We start from the raw sequence: 19,889 nt of genomic DNA, 5'->3' as shown, positions 1-19,889 counted from the left end.
ATAATGAACATCCCACAGAAGCCACTTAAGACTACTGCACAGATCTCATACATGAAATGTTGTTGGTGCAATGTTGAACTAGAGTCGAGATGCAATGTCGATTGTCGAGTGTGATCCAAAGCCTGCAGAGACTCCATACAGTAGTGTCTAGTTTCCCCGCTCATGCATGCAGATCCCCACCAATCATAACGGCGACGCAGCGCCAGCTTCCCGCCCCAAGTTGCGTTTCTAGTGGATCCTCCCCCAATGGTTGCCCGCCTAGGTCCCTAGGCCACCCATCGTTTCCTTGGTGTTGACCACTATCATGAACCCCAAACGCCCGCTAGATTTGCTTGACATTAGATATCACGGACCTCACAGTAGCAGGTTGAGGAATGTCTCCTGGATTTAAAAGAATAAAATTCTAGATAGGCATACAATAAACTGCCTGGCCTTTCTGATATATATGTATATGCAAGTAGGCGTCTAAACAAATGCTGGCATGGTACAACATATAGGCACTGCCCCCGGGACCGGACCACCCTTATCATCCATCATCAAGATTCGCCATCCGCCAACCGCCATCTGCATTTCTAAACCATCCAACCAACATCGACATAGTCCATCTGCTCGACAAACAGACCAAAAACGTTGCCGTGCTGAAACTACCTTACGACCCTCCATTCCTTGCATGTACAGTAGTACTTGAGTACCTACGCTATCTATCCGACTGCCGGCCGTCATCTTGTTCCCCTCTTCTCTACCATCTCTGCTCCTTCATCTTTCTTGGCTTCACATATTCGTCCTGCATTTATTTTAGTCTATCTACTGAGCCTTTGCTCTTCATCATCTCAATTCCTTCGCTCGCGCCTATCAATCGACTGAATACCCAAGTTTCAGCAAATCAGTGACGATCTATCTCCCCAAGCCCCGCCCAGGTTTACTACTACCTGCACGCGACAGACCCAGACCCAGACCCGACACTATCTCGAGCCTGCATCGTTTTATCTTGTTCTTGGATTTCAATTCGACAATCTGGTGCAGGAAATCTGAGACACACTCTGGCGTCGTCAGTTTTGCAATAAAAGTCCCCGTCCATTTCTTCTACCCTGGGCTTCATTTTTCTGGAAACTCAACCTCCCCGCATCATCTCACAGCATTCCATCCAGCGACCCTGTGGCTGGCTTCATGGTGCCTTGTCTCTTATTCTGATCTGAGCTCAGGCATGTGCGACAATAGTACGGTTACAGGAAGAACGAAATCGCGTGCCTCTCAAATCTGTGTTCCTGCTCTTGCATCATCCCTCAAGCTTTTGACCCCTGTTCCTCCAGCGTCTTGTGGCTGAGGACAGCAGCATATCTATCGCATTTCTTGCTTAGCATACGGTTTTTGTTTGAATTGCTGTCTGATTGTCCGACCAATTTCAAAGACATCTGTCTTACTTGGACCTTGGCCAGGTTATTGTACAACATACTGCATATAAACCCGTCCATATCTTTTCTCCTCTGCCGCCCGGCAGCATTACATACTTCTTGCAAGCTTTCCAACATAAGCTTACCTGTCCATCCAATCTGTCTCAATTGCTCTCCGCTGCTATGACTACCGTTACCCTCGCTCGACCAATTCCGCCTCATCGTCCCTCAAGTACCATCACTCCGCCGCTGTCTCTCGAATCCAGCACTACCTCTAGTTCTTCGCCATGTTCCGGCCCAATTCCTAACAAACACCTTCCCATATGTCCTACTGGACCCGCTTGTCCTGACGAACTCGACACCCCGCCACCATCACCACCGGCTCAGGATCAACTGCAACAAACCTCGGCTCTATATCCCCTCGATAGCTTCAAGCGAGTTGATTCAGGCGAGCTTTCTATCTATGAGCTTGATGCGTTCAACGTTGCAGAAGCAGTTGATGTTGCTTCACGCCAACCATTGCCCGATCCTGCGCTTGTCTTTCCATGGTTTCATGGCCTTCACCCCCAAAACCATGTTCAACAGTCTTTTTTTGCTGCCAGGCGACGTGCTACAAGACCAACCCCCTCTTGTATCAGAGCTCTCACTCTTGTAAAAGCTGATGGGGACCTCAACTATGCGCGACTTAAGGGTGCTATCGCCCCCAACGAAATCATCCAACCCAACAGCCCTGCTAGGTTCATCGAGGCAGATCCACGCGAGGGCTTTTCTGTCAGGAACTTTCAGATCCAAACCGTGAAAACGGCTGTGCTGTCTGACATCATTGTTTATGGTCAGGATTTGAACAAAACTCGCAAAGTGGCGTGGGATATCGCGAATGCGCAGAAACTATGGCGTGAAAAACACCAAGACCAAGGCGAGTGGATGCCAGAGTATCACACCTTTGTCTGCACAAATCCGTTTTCTAAATTCGAAGAAAATCACTCTGAGATCGTGGCCGTTGATGAGTCTGGTCATCTGACAGGCAATGTCCTCGACTTCTTCAGCCAGGAAAGGCGAGAGATGTGGGCGATGACGGAAGCATCCGAATTCTCCAAAAATGTCTTTATGGGTCCTACTCCCGAACAAGGGAGCCCCGAAGAGCAAAAGTATGACATTCTGATTGAGTGTAGTGACCTTGGACGACTGAACCCATTGGCTCTTCAGCTTATCGCTGAAAGTCCTGACCAAGATGGCAAGCAGCGATTCCTCGACTTTCCATCTTCTGGCAGTATTCTCCCACCAACATGGTCGCACTCAGAAGCAGACGGTGTTCTAGAAACCTGCAAATGGATCTATCACCTGGCACATGGTTCGTACCCGGAGCCTGATCCAGGTCTCAGCATAGGTGATGTGGACGCAGAGGGAGATTCACCCATGCCATCCGATCATGGGTCTGCTTTTGAAGTTAGACCTCACAAGATATTACTTCATTGCGCAGATGGTTATACTGAGTCGACTATGCTGAGCATTGCGTACTTCAGTTACAGTACTGGGCGACCCGTTCCTGAGGCGTGGTTGCAACTCCACACAGAGAAGAAGCGAAACTTTTTCGCGTACCCAACAGATGTTGCGCTTTTGACATCGATCACTCCACGACTTCTCCGGGAATCTCCTGTTTGCAAAGGACTCAGCCTGACGGATATAACTCACCTGACAAGGGACGAGCCAAGTTGGTTCGCCGCCTTAGACGGCTCTTTCCCGAGTCGCGTTTTAGACTATATGTATTTGGGCAACTTGGGACATGCCAACAACCCCGATCTCCTACGAGCGCTTGGTATTACCCAAATTCTTAGTGTTGGCGAGATAGCCATGTGGCGAGAGGGAGACCTCGAAGCTTGGGGCAAGGAGAACGTATGTGTGGTGCAAGGGGTTCAGGACAACGGCATCGACCCGTTGACTGAGGAATTCGCTCGATGTCTCGATTTCATTGGTAAGTTGAATCCGCTAGGGCATGATGATCGAATTTGCAAAAGCTAACGTTGATATACAGATCGCGGTCGACGAAATGGCACTGCAACACTGGTGCACTGTCGCGTGGGAGTATCTCGAAGCGCAACCATCTGTATTGCTGAAGTCATGCGATCGAAGGGGATGTCATTTCCTCACGCATACTGTTACGTCAGAGCCCGTCGTCTGAATGTCATCATCCAACCTCATCTTCGCTTTGCCTACGAGTTATTGAAGTACGAGGAGGCGCTCCAGCAGGATGGTGACCCTGACGCCGAGGTTAAGAGAACATTGGAGTGGGCTGAAATTGCACGAGAAATTGCCCTTATGAATCGGCCATACTCCCGTTGAAGCGACATAGCCAGCGCATTGTGATCCTTTTCAGCAGACCTCTGGATCGACCAGGGCCTTTTTTTCTAAACCATATTCATGCGCATATGAACTTCTTTTTAGGTGATCTTGGTTTCAAATTTATTTTATTCGGACGAATCGGCTCAAAGGACTGCAGGGCTGGACTTGCAGTCGGATAGGCGCATCGTTGATACAAGGCATCTTTGAATGTGTCTCAAAGGGCTTCCGTTCTTGGCGTTTTTGGCAGGCACGTTTACTTGTTTTATTGTCCTAGCTCTGGAATATGTTTTGGCTTGTATTTGGACAATGGGGAAAGTTCGAATTTGTTTACATATGGCGATGACTGATGACTACCAATGGCTTTGGATCGATACATACTTCTCTGATTAACGCACATATTTCATTACTCATTACAATTCGTTCTTATTTCTGTGAAACATATTTGGATTACCGATACGATCTCTCAACATGCGTTCTACCCGGCTATCCATGACGAGGAGGAAGAAATTGACGAAAACAGTGTACACATTAAGAGAAGAACAGTTTCTGTTCGAAACACGAATCATACGAATAGTGTAAACCCAATCCGATAAACGCCCATAGCAATGCTTCCGCTATATTGACATCCCCTACATGTCGTAAAATTCCAGCAAAATTACTTGTTGTGACGGATGGCCTCTCACTTGAAGGCGTTGTCCTAACTGCCATATCCTGAAGCGTCGCTTTTGTCGTCGCCTTCCAAGACACTGTGGTTCACGCTGTTAGCACGTCTCTGTAATTAATAAATAGAACAATGTACTCACGAAAATTGCTTCACAAGATAACCTTCTCCGCCGTGCTCCATGTCGATATTGTAAACGTAGAAGCCTCCATCACTTGTCACAACCATGACCTGTGGGCTGCTACTGCTCATAGCTACAACGCTGCGCAACGGACCACCGGGCGCGTCCCGCAAAGTCCGCGAGGCACCAGAAGCAGCGGCGGATTTGGGAATCTTGATATAGGCGAAATCTCGCAAAGGTTCCCACATCTCTGTTACGGACTGGGGCAGGTATGATCCCATGACCCCCGCAACGCCACGACCCATGATTTGGGAAGATCGACGGAGCATACTGCTGAATGAACCACTGCCCCTTGTGTGGCCCCCTTGGTTGTTGCCTGCCCCCGGCCCATTCAGCTCTGCTGGTTCGTTCTTCGGCGAGTCTGCTGCGCTGGCACCTGGCGACTCGGAATCGTCATAACTCCTTGCTCGAGACCAACGATCCTGTCGCTGCGAGGCGGGTGATTCGATAGGCGCACCAGCTGGCGTGGTATTTCCAGGTGGTGCCCCAAGTCGGAAGATATGGATTGTGTCCGAGGTTGAAGAAACGCACAACAAAGTCGAGCTGAGGTTGAAGGACATGCTGTATATAGTAGAGGGATATGTGCCGCGCCGGAATTGATATAACTTTTTGCCCTTGGGAACTGAAAAGACGCGAATGATGGTGCCTGTTTCACTAGCTGTGGCTAGCAATGTGCCTTCGTTGTTCAAACAAATACAGCACAGCGGGGATCGATGCGCTTCAATAACATTGACTGCTTTGAGCGAAAGGGTGTCAAATATCAAGACTTCGCCTGACGTGGGCGCAACAAAAGTCGACTGGGGAGGAGCATGTGCCGGTCGATTCGCATCGGGGTCTTCTCGAGGCTTTGGTAAGGGGTAGGCGATAAAACAGTTCTCGGAGGATGGTGAGAGGGCGCATATAGCGGACGGGTTTGGCGATGTCGCAATGGTATGGAGAAGGCTCATATTGCTAATATCGTACAAGTATATCTCTTCCTCGAGCACAACGGCAAGTCGCTTTCGGTTGAGTCGGACAGCCAGGACGGCTGAAGGGAACGTGAGTTCGCAGATGGTGGATGCCCTCTAAAGTGTGTGTAAGTGATGTTACCTATACGTGAGGACTGAGCTCTTGTACCTTTGTATTTTGAATAATTAGATGTCGCGGAGACAAGATAAGTGCGACGAGGGATGTCGAGAACAACATCTCGATGATGGCAATGTTACCATCATCGCTGCTGAAGATTCGAGAAAACGGATCTGTGTGGTAGATACGAAAGCCTTTGGAAGTGCCTACAGAGCAGAACCGCAATTAGTCCCATGACACGAAGAAAGATGCGGGCAAGGCGGTCTTACCGACAGCAAGACAGCTGTGATCTTGATTGAAGGTGATGAAATTAAGAGCCGGGCTAGTCATGGTGAATTAGAGGTTCTGGGGGTCAGCCTAGTATTTAGCCAAGTGCTGGTTGTGTCGGGTGTATTCTCGTAGTCGAAGACTCGAGCTCGACGCTCGACGCTCGAGAAATAGTTTCGGTTGTGGACGGTGTCGTGCGCGAATGCGGTATTGGGAGCGGTGCGACGGAAATGTAGTGTTTTTGAAAGAGAAGCGGTACTGATTTGAAGCGTATGTTAACACAAGGCACTCAGAATGGCCTGTCGAGGTGGTTTGAGGTTGAATTAACAACTTTGGCGGTGATGCGAGAGGTTGGGAGGAGGGAATGAATGGAAGACTCCCGTACGAAGAAGCGCGGTGGGTTGGAAGCTTCAAGGTTGGGACCTGCCCTGCTACACCTTACCTTGTCTAGTACATGATCCACTGTCCCAGGTAACCTTAGTCCCTGGTTACTTTCAACCTTGGGGCATGAGATAATTGACTCACGAGAACACAAGAAGCTAGCCTAGTCACATAGTAGCAAGTTAATTTAAGCCCTTATATTACAAACTCTAGATTATGTGTTCTTCTCTACACTTGGAGCTTGAAGGTTGACTTTCCAACTCGGCTTACACTACTTAGAAAGGTACCTTGACAACAAGCTCAGTGGGCTTGGTGGGGAAGAGGGGAAACCTATTCACCCAAGGTATGGATATCCCACCCTGGATAGTGAGTAGACAGCAATACATTAATTACTAGGATGTTTAGTGAAGCTCATCTTTGTTTCAATAAAACCCCTCGAAGTTGTGATCATAGGAACCCATTCGATAAAGGTCATGCTAAAGCAAAGTGCACCTGAGTCCCTGCCTGCTAGGTAGAATATATAAGCTGTCGCCTGGTAGTACAACGTCAGGTGGGATAGACATCGGGCAGGTCCTAGTGTCCTGCCTACCCTGCCTGAGGACAAAAACAATACAGTGCCGATAGTTTAGGAGACGAAATAAATGAGGCGCTCTGTAACCTCTAACTAGCGCCCTTTGTGCTATTTTTTTTATTTCTCTATTCAGTTTTGAGGTCGTGTTTTCTGGCATCCCCCAGCCTTAACAGATAGATCGGGTGACGTCGACTCTCGTATCTTATCAAGATAACAAACAGTGCGACGCTAGAGGAGTAAAGCAACCGCAGTCATGATGGACCCTACCACACACGCTAAACCTCAAATGGTGATGAGACGGGCACAATTCACTAACAATTCTTTCCATCCAACGTCTTGACAAAGTCAATCTTTGTTGCAGATTTGGCAAATCAACCCTTTTGCAAGTCCTCACTGCCTAGGTAGGCAGTACATCGCATCTACCATGACCAAAGAAAAGCCCTCGTCTACACGAGTGGCCAAGACGCAGGCTCTCGATGACCTGATCATGGGGGTAAGTTTTTATTTCGCTTTCACACTTACAGCATAGCTTTTATATCTTAGTAGTTACAATTAATCAGGTAACTGACAACACTCGCAGACAAACAGCAGCAGCATTGTGTCCAAGAGAAGTGTTGAACGGCTCTATTACCCGAATGAGCTGCACTTCTTTCGATACTTTGTCAACAAGTTCCAACGGAGAGCTCCTCTCATAAATCGTGGATACTGGCTGAGACTCAGAGCCATTGATGTGATAGTTCGTCAATTTATCACTACCCCAGAGCCGGGTCGAAGAAAGGTGGTCATTAATCTCGGGGCAGGAAGGTGAGTAAATGACCATCTCAACTGTAACTCCCAAACACTCATCGCATCCTTTAAGTGATGTTCTTCCTTGGCAGTCATACCATCGATATGGCGATTCTTGTGGGGATACACTATTCATAGATGTTGACTACCCGGATCTCATGCGAAAGAAGCGAGCAATCGTCCTAGGCACCCCGCAGCTCAGCGAGTTGTTGGGCGAAGATCCTTACGTCAGTGAAAAAGAGACAGATCATCTCCTTCTTCGCAGTGACAAATACTGCCAGGTGGGATGTGATCTTAGGGAATTGGAGACCCTGCGAAAATGTCTCGAGTCGTTTCTACCCCTATTCGAATGTTCAGTCTTGTTTGTTGCCGAAGTCTCGGTCACTTATATGGACACGATATCGGCAGACGCTCTTATCCAATGGGCAAGCTATATAGGACAGGGTATTTCATTTCCAACATACTGTATCTACCCATCACGAAGCTAATCGTCTCCAGCTGAATTCTGCCTTTTGGAGCAAATCCTACCTCATGGACCGGATCATCCCTTTGCCAGCACCATGTTGAAGCATTTTAACAAACTCAACACATCCCTCAAATCTGTACACCAGTATCCAACCGTTAATAGTCAGCGCAGTCGCTTTGAGAAGCGAGGCTGGAACAGTGTTGATGTCTGGGATCTGTGGGAGGCTTGGAACAGCGAGGTGTTTCTCAATTCGTCCGAAAGAGCTGCTCTGGACGATGTGGAGCCCTTTGATGAATGGGAAGAATTTATTCTTTTCGCGAGGCACTACATCGTTCTACATGCTACATCTTATCATAGGGGCGGGAAGGGTGCTGGGCAACAGATGCTGGCCTCTCCGCCTGGCAAGCATGTCAAAGCAAACATGGTCGCGACAAAATCTTTGGGCGCACCCAAGCGTCGATTCGGGTCACCATTGGTAGCATCCAGTCCAGAAGGAGGACAATACCTGGTCCACACCTTGGGTATGGGAATCAATGCGAGACTTGATTCATGTGATATATACTCTATTCAGGAAAGCAGCACCTCTCTCGAAATGGCACCTGTCGGACCTTCGGCAAGGATCTGCCATACGACTACAGACCTGGGTCAGGGAGACCTTCTGCTTGTGGGAGGCCGTGCTTCTCCCTCAAAGGCTTTCAGTGATTGTTGGGTCTTGAAGAAGAGCTCGAACAGTTGGGAAAAGACATTTGACCTACCTGTTCCTTTGTTTCGACACTCTACCGTCAATTTGCCTGGCTCGTCACTTGCTCTGGTGTTGGGCGGCAAGACAGGGCCTTCCGAAATATCATCGGATTACTTCATCTTCCATCCCGTCAGAGGATGGCTCAAATGTGCGGTTTCTGGCGTGTCACCCAACTCTACCTTTGGGGCATTTGCCATAGCCTCGACTAGCCTTGGAAGCAAGAATGGACACTTCGAAGGCCTGTTGGCAGGCGGAATAGATGGAGAAGGAAAGATCAACAACCAGGCCTACTTTTGGACTGTTGATGTTACAACTCACGAGGTATGTTATCTTACACTTTAGGGGGCTGGCTCGCAAGATAATACTTGCAATTGCACCAAGAATGATTAAACTGACGGAAATGTAGCCAATCATCCATTTTGAATCTGTCCAAAATTATGACCAACACTCATGGGCCTTGTCCGTCTTCGGTGCCCAAACTGCCAATATCGAGTCCTTGAGCTTTGTGTGTGGTGGTGTTGGTCAAGATCCTTCTTCACAAGGCCAATCCATGGCTTGCCTTACCGTAAAGGGTAAATCACTAGCGGTTCATCTCGTTGATTTGGGAGAAAAGGCCGGGCAACTGCCTTTCATGGTAGGCTCTGCAACTGTTTCATCCGGTTCTCAACTGGTCATCGTAGGCGGAGGAGCTACCTGCTTTTCCATGGGAACATTCTGGGACACCGGTGTTTACAAGATTGATCTTGAAGGTGTCGTATCTGAGATGATTCCCGGCAGAACAATTCATAATAAGCCAGTCGTTGTCGGCTATCAGAATTCACCAAAGTTGACACAGCCAACGACAGACGGTGTCTACCCTGGACCCCAATCCAATGCCTTTATTACTGCAATCCCAAAGATCAAGTTGCAGTCAAAATCTGATTTCGAAAAATTGGTCCAGAATCGAAAGCCGGTCATCATTGAGGGCCTGGACTTGGGTGGCTGCGTGGAGAAATGGAACTCGGAATACGTGATCCAGAGTGTGGGCGAGACCAAAGAGGTTGGTTAGGCCAGTCCGTCAGAGCCTAGATTGGCTTGCTAATTTGGAATATTAGGTTGTCGTCCACGAATGCCAGACTTCGACGGGCAAGATGGACTTCAACTCCAAGAATTTCCGTTATGTTACTGAGTCATTCTCATCGTTCATGACTAAAGCCGCCAGAGGAGAAGCGTTGTACTTGCGTGCTCTCTCCGAAGAAAAGCCTACAGAGGCACCGGCAAACCTTGCAGAGGATTTCCCAGGCTTGGCTGACGACTTTCGGTTGCCGGAAGAACTTGGCTCGGTCAAGGATCGGATGTTCAGTTCCGTGCTGAGAATATCTGGTCGAGCAAACATGTGGCTGCACTACGATGTAAGTCAACGTTGAAACTATAAGCTGCCTTATCTGGCTAACCGGTTGATAATTGCAGGTGATGGCAAACGTTTATACGCAGATCCAAGGCTCAAAGCGGATGGTTCTTTTCCCACCAACTGACGTTAGCCATTTAGCATTTGCACCAGGTGCCTCAAGTTCCAGCCTTGACATCTTTTCAGCCCTAGATACGCATCAACTGGCATCGACCAACCCCCATGAAGCATTCTTGAATCCGGGTGATCTTCTGTTCATCCCAGCTATGTGGTTCCATACGGCCAGCCCAGTTACGGATCTCAGCGTCGCGGTCAACGTTTTCTTCCGGGATCTTGAAAGTGGTTACTCAACAGGCAGAGATGTGTATGGAAACCGGGATCTGGCTGCGTACGAGAAAGGACGCCAAGACATTAGCCGGATTACTAAGAGTTTCGATCGTTTGCCTTCTGAAATCCGCCAATTCTATCTGAGGAGGCTTGCAGACGAGCTGTTACACGAATAACAATGATGGGATAAAGTAGCAACGGACTTGGAGGATCGTGATGGAAGGCGGGAGGCTTTGAAGCTATCCACATATACTTGTTTTTACGGCTCATGACGCTGCGTTTCTCCCTTAATAGAGCGCCATCTATGGAGCGGAATCAAGGACCCTACATAGCCTACCCAGGCTTTCGTTAGGGTTACCGAGGACTCTGCGGGTGTGTCGACGCTCGTGATTGACTTCAATCCAACGAGACGATGGCTTTGTGGCTGAAGTCAATGGGCTGGCGGGGCTGTGATTGAATTTCCAGGTTGAATATACCTGACCCACCAACTCACATACCGAATTAAGTGATATAGCCTACCCATTTCGAGGTCAGAGCGCACTAAACATCATGATTACGCTGGCTCTTGCATATACCACGGAGGTATTTCTCAGACAAGGAGGGTTGCTCCCTGTCTGTTTGCTCTGCCCCTTGCAGAAGCGTCGGTTATTACTTGACTATTACGAGCTGAAGAAAGTGATTGATACCAAGATCCACATTTAGTGTGTGCCCTTGGGTTGGGGTTTTTCGATCGTGCGCTTACTCAAAGGATCCTCGATGTTAAGCCATGGCCGACGCCATGACGGGTAATGAAATCTGCCGGGGGCAGTTAGTAGATGTCAAATGGTTTTTGATTCTTCACTTGGCCAGTGCTATGGTTAGTGTGATTGTAGACTTGCATGTACGGCGTTCGGCATGATGCAGAAAACAAGGCGAGATATCCGGAACACCACGAGGTCTAGACTGAAGATTGTCTGTCGATGGACACATGGCAGGTTCACGAGCGGGTTCTCGTCTTGAAGGTTAAGAAGTAAGACATGATGTTACAGCGGGTCACATCGTGTTGTGCTAGGTATTGTACGTGCGTGTACAACACCAACACTCGAGAACCTGATGTTGGCAGCAGTCAATAGTAGCAGACCAGTCTCGTAAAGAAATGCAAGGAGATATTCTGAAATCCAAGTTTTAAGGTGTGACGGAATGGCGTCGTAGGGTCAACTCAAAGGGAGATGAGAATCAGAAAAAGGGAGGCATAGGGTTCCCTTTTCGAGACAAGCCTGATTGATGTCCCTACTGGCTCTTTTTCCAATGTTACATTCCAGTTTGAGATCTAGGCTTAGAACATGACTCCAGGTAGGTACCGAGTACCGAGGATGTTTTCCCTTGATGGAGATGTATGTACTATGTATGTCTTTGAATGGGCCCTTTTCAATAAGGGGTTTGAGCCTTTTCCAAGACAGATAAACTTCCTTGAATTTATGGGTGTAGAAAATCATGCTGTCGTGTGTCTTAGCCTCGGCTGTGAGTGTTATCGTCAGTCTTGTACCAGGTTCATGTGTTACAGGCTCACAGGGGTCCCTGCTAAGCCACTAACTTTATAGATCATGGGTTGAAATTGCTTCTGCGGGCTGGCAGATAAGTAATGGCCGAGATATAGGATCGGATTAGATCGCCCGGGTTGTAACCGTACACTGTGGATCCTGGAGCCAGATATCAGGGTAGCCCGGATCACTTCGTTTGACTAGGCGTTTGCTGATTTTCCCGACGACATGGTAAACAGAATAAAGGTGGGTTTTCTCTTGGTTGCTTGCCACGAATGCGGTTTCACAAAAGTAGCTCAGTGCATCTCTTGTCTCTGGATCAGACACGCCGCGCAGGAAGAGAGAGACTACCGTATATGTTTGTTCCACAAACTAAAGAAACTTGGCTACGTGGTAAGACACGACGACAAAGTAAAGTGATAATTAAAGTAGGTGAATATTCGATCGTGGCCATGAAATGTATCACATCGAATTGCATTACTTTTTGCTTTTGACTTTTAATTAGTGACACGTATTTTTTCTCTCTCGACTTCCCTCCCATCCATCCAATCCATGTTAGCTGAAAAGTAAAAGCCGCAAGCTGCATGTGCCCTATCCCGATCACTCCGGGCTAGACGAATGGCAGAACCTGGTTCTGGAGGGTTACTCAAAAGTCAGACACTTGGCTACTGCACTCTCCGCCTCCTTGCAGCTCCCGTTCCAGATCAGCCCTGGCCCTGGCCCTGGACACTCCGAGCTCTCAGCTCTCTACTTGCCAGCTCCCTTCCCATGTTAGGAAGGCAAAAGGAAGGATTTGATCTGTTGCCGAATCCTAATCCCAACTGCTTGGTTTATGCGAGAAAAAAAGGCTGCAGGTAATCTCTGTCGATACAATGTCTCGATTGTGAATGGCCGTCGCCCACACACTCGTCATCCCTGAGGGAGAAAGTCGATCACGCTAACGAAATTGGCGAGATAAGTTGACAGCCCTCCGGCACAAACTAATCATGCCCGTTGTACCAACTCGCGATCTATGGCTTCTTTAGCGCCGTCACTCTAATGGAGAAACAGAGGCTCCCAAGCCACAACTGGTCGGCCACCTTTCTCCATTGATGCAAGACTCGGGGCATTGGCCTTTTAGTTAGCTCCTATCCTTCAATGTCCCGTTTCTTAGCGGCAAGTAGGCACCGGGTTGTTGGTTGTTGGTGTGTGTGTGTACTTGCTTCTCCCTTGTGTAAACGCAGAGCAGACATGCGTTGACCTCACCTCAGGTCGTGTCCGTAGTGGCTAGCGACGCCGACATGGCAAACTCCACTATCATACAGCCTGCAGGTGTCGGTTAAGAACCTCTGATGCCCCAGATGTCTTTGATATCTCGTCCAAGACCCTTGCTATCACCATATACGGCGGAAGCAACTCTGTTGCCGCTCCATACATCCGTCGATATGTCGACCGAAGCATTGCTTCAGAAGTACCAAGGCCACATCGTGCCACAAAGCTACAACGCTGGCTTTGTCGCCTTGAGCTATGTGGTCAGCCTTGTTGGTGCTGGTTCGACTCTCGAACTCATCAACCGCCGAACCGGGTTCAGAGGTCTCTTCAACCAGTATGTTTATAACCGTGTAGTCAAAAACCCATCAAAGAATAGCACTAACTGAAGCAGTCTGCTACTGATGGGATCATCAGTCACCATGGGTGGAGTATCTATCTGGTGTATGGTAAGCATCTGAGTTGTAGGCCTCTTTCGATCTTCGACACGTACTGATCATCATTAATCAACAGCACTTTATCGGTAACAGAGCCATCGATCTCGCCGATGGACAGCCCGAATTGCAAGTCGCCTATTCCAGCGGCTTCACCGCGATATCATTTTTCGTCCCAATCCTGGTGCTTCTTGCTGCCTTCATGGCTGTCGGAACCAACAACGTAGTCTCGTGGTGGAGACTCGTGGCCGGCGGTGTTCTCTGTGGAACAGCAGTATGCGGAATGCACTATCTCGGCAACGCCTCCATCAACAACTACACGTGTGTATACCAACCGGCATACGTTATAGGATCTGCCATCATTGCTATAGTGGCAAGCAACGTCGCCTTGGCCATGTTCTTCGTGTTTCGAGCTATGTGGGCGAATGCATGGTGGAAACGAGGCATCTCAGCTGTTGTGCTGGCCGGGGCCGTTTCTGGTATGCATTGGTGTGCTGCTGTTGGAACTCGCTATCGACTCAAGAGCATTAAGCCCAATGGCAATGAGCCCTCAAGAACAGGCACTGTCGTCGTCGTCATCTGCTTGGTAAGTGCAAAATACCACGGACCATAAGGGGATTTAGGGATTTATCTAGAGTATCAGAAAACCTGGCTGTCAAAACATATGAGGCCGACTTTCCTGTCACTCTAGGATGGCGAAAGAACATGCTAACACATACCAGTCTCTAGGGGCGTGTTTCGTAATTGCCATCTCAGCAGTCCTTCGAGCAAGAAACATGAGAAGAATGGCCCTCCGTGCCCAACAGATTACTCTCGCAGCAGCCATTTTCGACAAAAGTGGGAGAATACTGGTTGATCCTGATGGATACATCCCAAACACCGTGGTGACTGACTCTTTTTTGGAAAAGGTAAGACCTGCATCACAGCCAGGCAGAATCTATACTAAGAGAAACAGGACGCAAAGGAAGGATTCAATACTGGCCACCCTCTGTTCCATTGGATGTACCAGGCATCAAGGAATTGGAACATGATATGGAGTCTCATAGGAGGCATGAGACAGCATTTATCGGAATTACCACACTCCCGCACACGCAAGGACGGACGTCGAGGAATCCAGCTCGTGAGCGACCATGGTGAAACCATCGATAGTTACGATATGATATTCAGGGAGCTTTTCTGCCTCGCTGCCGCTGCTCTCGCCGATCGGTTCCGGGAAGACCTCACATCTATCGGAGTGCTCTGGGATCAAATCCTGCCAACAGGTGCCAACGGTCGGAGACCACAACCCCAACCCCAACCTCAACCACAGCAGCGGAAGCAATCTATAGCAGGGGGGTCCGGCTTGGAAGGCAGTGACGTTGTTGAAGAGATGCACAACAGTCTGGATATTGCTGAGAAAGGCTCGCATTCATTGGATTATGGTTATGGCTATGGGAGCGGGTCCCTCATGTTCCTCGTCCGCCGGTCTGAATCAGCTCGTGATAACGAACGTTTGATCTCGGCTGGTTATCGGTTTGCTGAGGTGCATCAGGTCAGCGATCTCATCAAATCAAACATGCAAATCCAAACCCCTGAATTCGAAGCCAAGCTCAGGGAAATGGCAAGCTACACAAGTGAACATAACCACATCCAGCAGGGCACCCATCTAGGCTTCTTTGCCGTCAGAGCTCGCGTCAGCTCCAGCTTCGAGGTCCTTGTGAGAAAAGGCACACGCCATCTACTTCCGACTATGCCCCTCCCGTTCAAGGATTTGGAAGATTGGCACTTGCACTACCTTAGGAGATTCGAGAACATGCCGGTGTCCAAAATCGTGGAGAAGTGCAAGGAGGATTCTCAGCGCAATGACCGAGAGGCCGAGTTCGCCGGACAAATTGCAGACACCATCCAGGGACTGCGCGAATGGACACAAGAACCCCTACTTGAGGACGCACTCCTTACATCGACAACGTTCCGGATACCTTGTCGTGGAGACGAGAAGCGGTCAGAAGCAACGATGATTGCACTGCGGCTCGTCATTCCCATCCACTCGGTACTATCAAGCCTGAACTGCGAGTTTGTGCCCCTGAGCTTCTTCAGGATGCGTCAAGTATCTACACAATCCTACCAGGAATTCACACGAGGTCTACATCAAGAATTCGGCCACATTGCCAAAACGGCAGATCGTCATGAAGAATCACAAGTCGGTATTGTTTCGTCGGCATCCAGTCGGTGGCCATTTGGGCGTTCAGACACAGCTCGAAGTACTCGGGCCAGAGGGAAATCTGTATCAAACGTTGCTGGACGCCCGACTTCGATGGCCGACTCGACACGGTCCAGCTCGACGATCAATCTTTGCTCCCCAGGGACTAATATCCGAACCCAATCCATTGACTCAACAGAAGGATCAGTGCCCTATATGCCCCGACAGGAGCCTCTTCAGACTGCGCCGTCGTATGGTGGCATTATGGTGTTCCAAGAGATCACTGTGGACGTGCAAGAGAGCAATGAACCACCAGGAAGAAAACCAAGCAACGGCTCTGACGCTGCTACACTTACAATCGAGAAAACAATCACTAGACCTATGCCACTGGCAGGCATCGAACTGCAGTCTATGGGCCATTTTGGGGCAAATGATGTTGGCACGCAGTTGTCAAACGATATTGGGGCAGGTAAAGGTGGCCACAGTTACGTGACATGCTTTGTCGATGTTCTGTTTGCAAAGACGGTAGAAAGTCGTTAATGGTTTGCTTTATTTGTGCTTGGGAGATTAGCTGGATTGCTTTTGTGCGTGGTGTTTTTTGTCCTTCTGATAGGCGGTTGTTTAAAAAAGATACCAGGTGCCTCTTCAGGTACAGCTGTAGTATAGCAGCAACATGATAGTATATAGAATGGGCAGTATAATTTGATAATGAATGATGTTGGTACCTAGCCTCTTAACATTATGCTGTGATCAATGATGGATGTTGAAATGTGTGAGCGCTACAAGGGAACAGGAGGAGGAAGGCAGGGTAGCAGAAAAGATGGCCTCTGAGATTTAGGATAAAAACATAAATGACCCAAAATCATGGTCCAAACAATAAACTGATTTGCTAATTTCATCTCTTGTGCTTCCAGCGGCCAATGTTTCTGATATCCTCAGGCCTCGGGGGACAAAAGTGCATCAGTCCGACCTGTTGAGGAGGGGACCAGGGAGGATTATATGACTGTTTGAAGCATCAGAAAATGTGGGATAGTTAAACATAGCTGGCAAGAACACGAGAGGCGGCATCAATAAGTTGGGCTACGGTCATTTTAGATCGGGTAAGTGATTTTATTATCTGGTACCCTAGACATAATCGTCCTTATCATCCAGAAATGAAGAGGTGAACTCCTTGTAATGCATGTGAAATGCGACTGCTTTCATGTGGTATCTTCGTTGCCTGCCCAATAATACATTTTAAACCATTTTCAGATGAGAGGTATGTGCACCGACTCTGCCTTAAACGCCCTTGTACAAGATCATGTGTTGATGATGAACCCTTTGATGAGTGCCACGTTGACACGCAACTAATATACTCGTAGGTCAAAATCCCCAGTGAAGCCGCCATTGAGAAGCATACAGGCAATGCGAATGCGTTGTGTCGGCATGTCGGCGGCGGTGTATGAGTCGATGGGGCTGAGGCCTAGCGAAATGCACATAGCATTGGTGATGGTGTGGACACCACAGTCGTGTCCGTTGTTCTGCAGAGGAGCCTCGTGGAGAGTGACTTTCCACTCGTCCTGGACGAAGTTCTCCTCCAACACATCCTTGATCCACGCCATGGCACGGTTGGTATAGGCGGAGTTACCACCCGCGTTGATGGAGTCCATATGCGCCAGTGTCCGTTTGGAAGGCCGAATAACAATCAGGGTCCAGTGGGAGTGCTCGCAGATCGGCAAAAGGATGGTATCGATGTCGAGGAAATTCTTCTTCTCAACACCATAACGTCGGAGAGTCCGCTGGGTTGAGTGGATGCCTTGGTCTTGGAGTCGCTTGAAGAAGAAAGAGCCGAGGGAAAAGCACTTGCGAGTGTTCTTCTTGACGTCCTTGATGCCGGCGGCTGAGTTGATAGCTCGATCAAGCCACATGAGTGACGCATTGACAATCTCATCATTGAGCCACTCAGTCGAGGAGACTACCTTGGCAAAATCATGCCTTCGCAAATCAACGCCCTCAGCAGACTTTGCAAGGGACTCAATAGGTGCCGCCCGGAGTGTCGAAATGGCCCTTTGGTGCCATTGTGATGAAACAGGCACAACGAGTGTCTTGTTAGGCATACGAAGCCCTCCAGACCGAGCGAGACGTTCCTCGCGCTCTTGTCGAGCCTTCTCTTCGGCCTCACGCTTCGCGGCCTCGGCAGCCAGACGGGCCTCCTCGGCAGCCTTTTGTTTGGCCTCCTCAATTTGCTGCTCTATTCCAGCCCTTGAGTCATCACTTATTGGGAGCTGTAATGAAGGAGTATCCAGTAGTTCTTGAATGCGAACACTGGGGTCATAGAGATCCCTTTCCTCCACACGACTACGGAAGATGTTGAAATTGGATGAAGCAAAAATACTACTTCTGGTTGGGTCTTGAACTGGGGCAGTTGGGATGTTGAGCAGTTGAGCCCAGCTGGGCCGCTGCGCTGGAAGGTCATCAGTCGTGGTATGCCCTCGCCCGTTGTGATTGAGTCTTCTGGGCACTTCCAGGCCCATGTGAGTTCGCGGTCTTGGGCTGACAGTATCGTCGGTGAAGCGCACAGCTTTGGGTCGGTGTGTCGTACCGATACGCTTAGGTGTGATTGTAGCAGGATATTTACGACGAGTCTTGAGGATAGATCTGACAGAACCTATCTGGTCTGCGGTAAGAGGAGTTTGGCGGACAAAGGTGCTAACATATTTGTCCTTCAAAACACGTTGCGCATCGGTCTCGTATAATTCCTGGCGGTGGTCCTGAGGCATTGTCCCATTGGGGTTCGTCTGAGCAATATTAGAACGAAAAAGGTCCGTTTTGAGATAGCTAGGTTGACCGACCATGGGATGTGTTAATGATTGCTCGAGGATCTCTAGGACTTCTTCCTGGGTAGGCTGTAGCTCAGAGAGGTCTCTAGACTCATCAGATTCAGGGAATGATCCCGGAAGTGAAGGATGCATTTTGAAATGAGTCTGTCGCGGCGGTGGGAACATATTCTGTAACTTTTGGCGATAGTTGGGAGATGCAACATAGCTGGGTGCAGGTAGATTGCGAAGTATTGCCTTAATATCAAGCGTAACTCGATCAATAAACGACTGCGAGACCCCGCACTCGTGCGCGCCGCGTTTGCGCAAGATATTGTTGCAAACGAGGGGAAGCGCTGGATCCGCTATGAAGCGTTTGATCGATTCCAAATTAGCAGCAAAACCCGGGGAAATGCCATAATCAAGAACAGATGGGACTAATTCATTGCTGTCACGAATTCTGACAATTGTGCGAATCTCGTACACTCTGTCCAGGAACTGGAATACTCGTTTAAGTTGTGATGCGAACATCTCCGTCACGTCGCGGTCATTGCTGTCCACTATGTTGGCGCTTAGGGGGGCCAAATCTTTGTTCGACTCTTCTCTGGTTTCGCGCTCAAGACACTCCCAAACTTTTGACAAAGATTTTGAAAAATCTTTGTAGTCTTCCATTAAGGTGATGAGGCCATTTCGGTCGAGCCATCGCAGCTCACTATCATGAGCAGTGCCATCATCATCGTCGCTGGAGTTAACTTGGTCTCCACTCAAGTATGAACGGCCCTCAGCGGCTTGGTAGGATTGAGGGCGTACTGGTAATGGATTAATGAATACCCTAGAAGTGAGGTCGACTATAACATACTGATTTTGCTGATCACCTCACCAAGGCCGGCGACGGCAGTGTAAATGCTTGTTATCATCCTGGCAAGGGATTTGGCACACATGGGCCTGTTGCCAGATGCCTCGTCAAGAACAGCCGCTCCTTGACGAATAGAAACAACAGAGTTTGTGATAGTTATGCTCCCTCGCTTTGCGACAACACCCAAGTCTGTCGTTCACCTAGGCGCGACACTTCGTCTTATCACGTGATATACGTCACGTGAAACGATGAAGTGTCAATTGGAAGGTGCCCGACTGGGTACTAGGTACCT

At 48.9% G+C, this 19,889-nt stretch overlaps 5 protein-coding genes across 5 annotated transcripts; 3 read left to right on the top strand and 2 right to left on the bottom strand.

Moving 5' to 3' along the window:
* Window positions 1–1,574: 1,574 nt before the first annotated feature.
* On the top strand, window positions 1,575–3,731 carry FGSG_04296 (uncharacterized protein; the record flags this gene model as incomplete). The annotated part of the gene is made up of 2 exons (XM_011323018.1): window positions 1,575–3,363; window positions 3,424–3,731. 2 exons carry the CDS (start codon window positions 1,575–1,577, stop codon window positions 3,729–3,731), a joined length of 2,097 nt encoding a protein of 698 aa, XP_011321320.1.
* A 697-nt stretch (window positions 3,732–4,428) lies between these two features.
* FGSG_04297 (uncharacterized protein) lies at window positions 4,429–5,968 on the bottom strand (the record flags this gene model as incomplete). Its single annotated transcript, XM_011323017.1, has 4 exons — window positions 4,429–4,489; window positions 4,535–5,637; window positions 5,690–5,844; window positions 5,908–5,968. 4 exons carry the CDS (start codon window positions 5,966–5,968, stop codon window positions 4,429–4,431), a joined length of 1,380 nt encoding a protein of 459 aa, XP_011321319.1.
* A 1,313-nt stretch (window positions 5,969–7,281) lies between these two features.
* On the top strand, window positions 7,282–10,741 carry FGSG_04298 (leucine carboxyl methyltransferase 2; the record flags this gene model as incomplete). Its single annotated transcript, XM_011323016.1, has 8 exons — window positions 7,282–7,350; window positions 7,438–7,587; window positions 7,619–7,661; window positions 7,782–8,087; window positions 8,142–9,172; window positions 9,258–9,890; window positions 9,946–10,242; window positions 10,301–10,741. 8 exons carry the CDS (start codon window positions 7,282–7,284, stop codon window positions 10,739–10,741), a joined length of 2,970 nt encoding a protein of 989 aa, XP_011321318.1.
* A 2,768-nt stretch (window positions 10,742–13,509) lies between these two features.
* FGSG_04299 (uncharacterized protein) lies at window positions 13,510–16,486 on the top strand (the record flags this gene model as incomplete). Its single annotated transcript, XM_011323015.1, has 5 exons — window positions 13,510–13,670; window positions 13,728–13,764; window positions 13,802–14,353; window positions 14,490–14,675; window positions 14,723–16,486. 5 exons carry the CDS (start codon window positions 13,510–13,512, stop codon window positions 16,484–16,486), a joined length of 2,700 nt encoding a protein of 899 aa, XP_011321317.1.
* Window positions 16,487–17,292: 806 nt separating this feature from the next.
* FGSG_04300 (uncharacterized protein) lies at window positions 17,293–18,705 on the bottom strand (the record flags this gene model as incomplete). The annotated part of the gene is made up of 2 exons (XM_011323014.1): window positions 17,293–18,389; window positions 18,528–18,705. The coding sequence occupies 2 exons, from the start codon at window positions 18,703–18,705 to the stop codon at window positions 17,293–17,295; spliced, it is 1,275 nt and encodes a 424-aa protein (XP_011321316.1).
* Window positions 18,706–19,889: the final 1,184 nt, after the last annotated feature.

Source organism: Fusarium graminearum, chromosome 2 (assembly GCF_000240135.3).
Source record: "Fusarium graminearum PH-1 chromosome 2, whole genome shotgun sequence".
In the NCBI taxonomy this organism is placed as follows: Eukaryota; Fungi; Ascomycota; class Sordariomycetes; order Hypocreales; family Nectriaceae; genus Fusarium; species Fusarium graminearum.
This window is presented reverse-complemented; position numbering and strand designations above follow the sequence as displayed.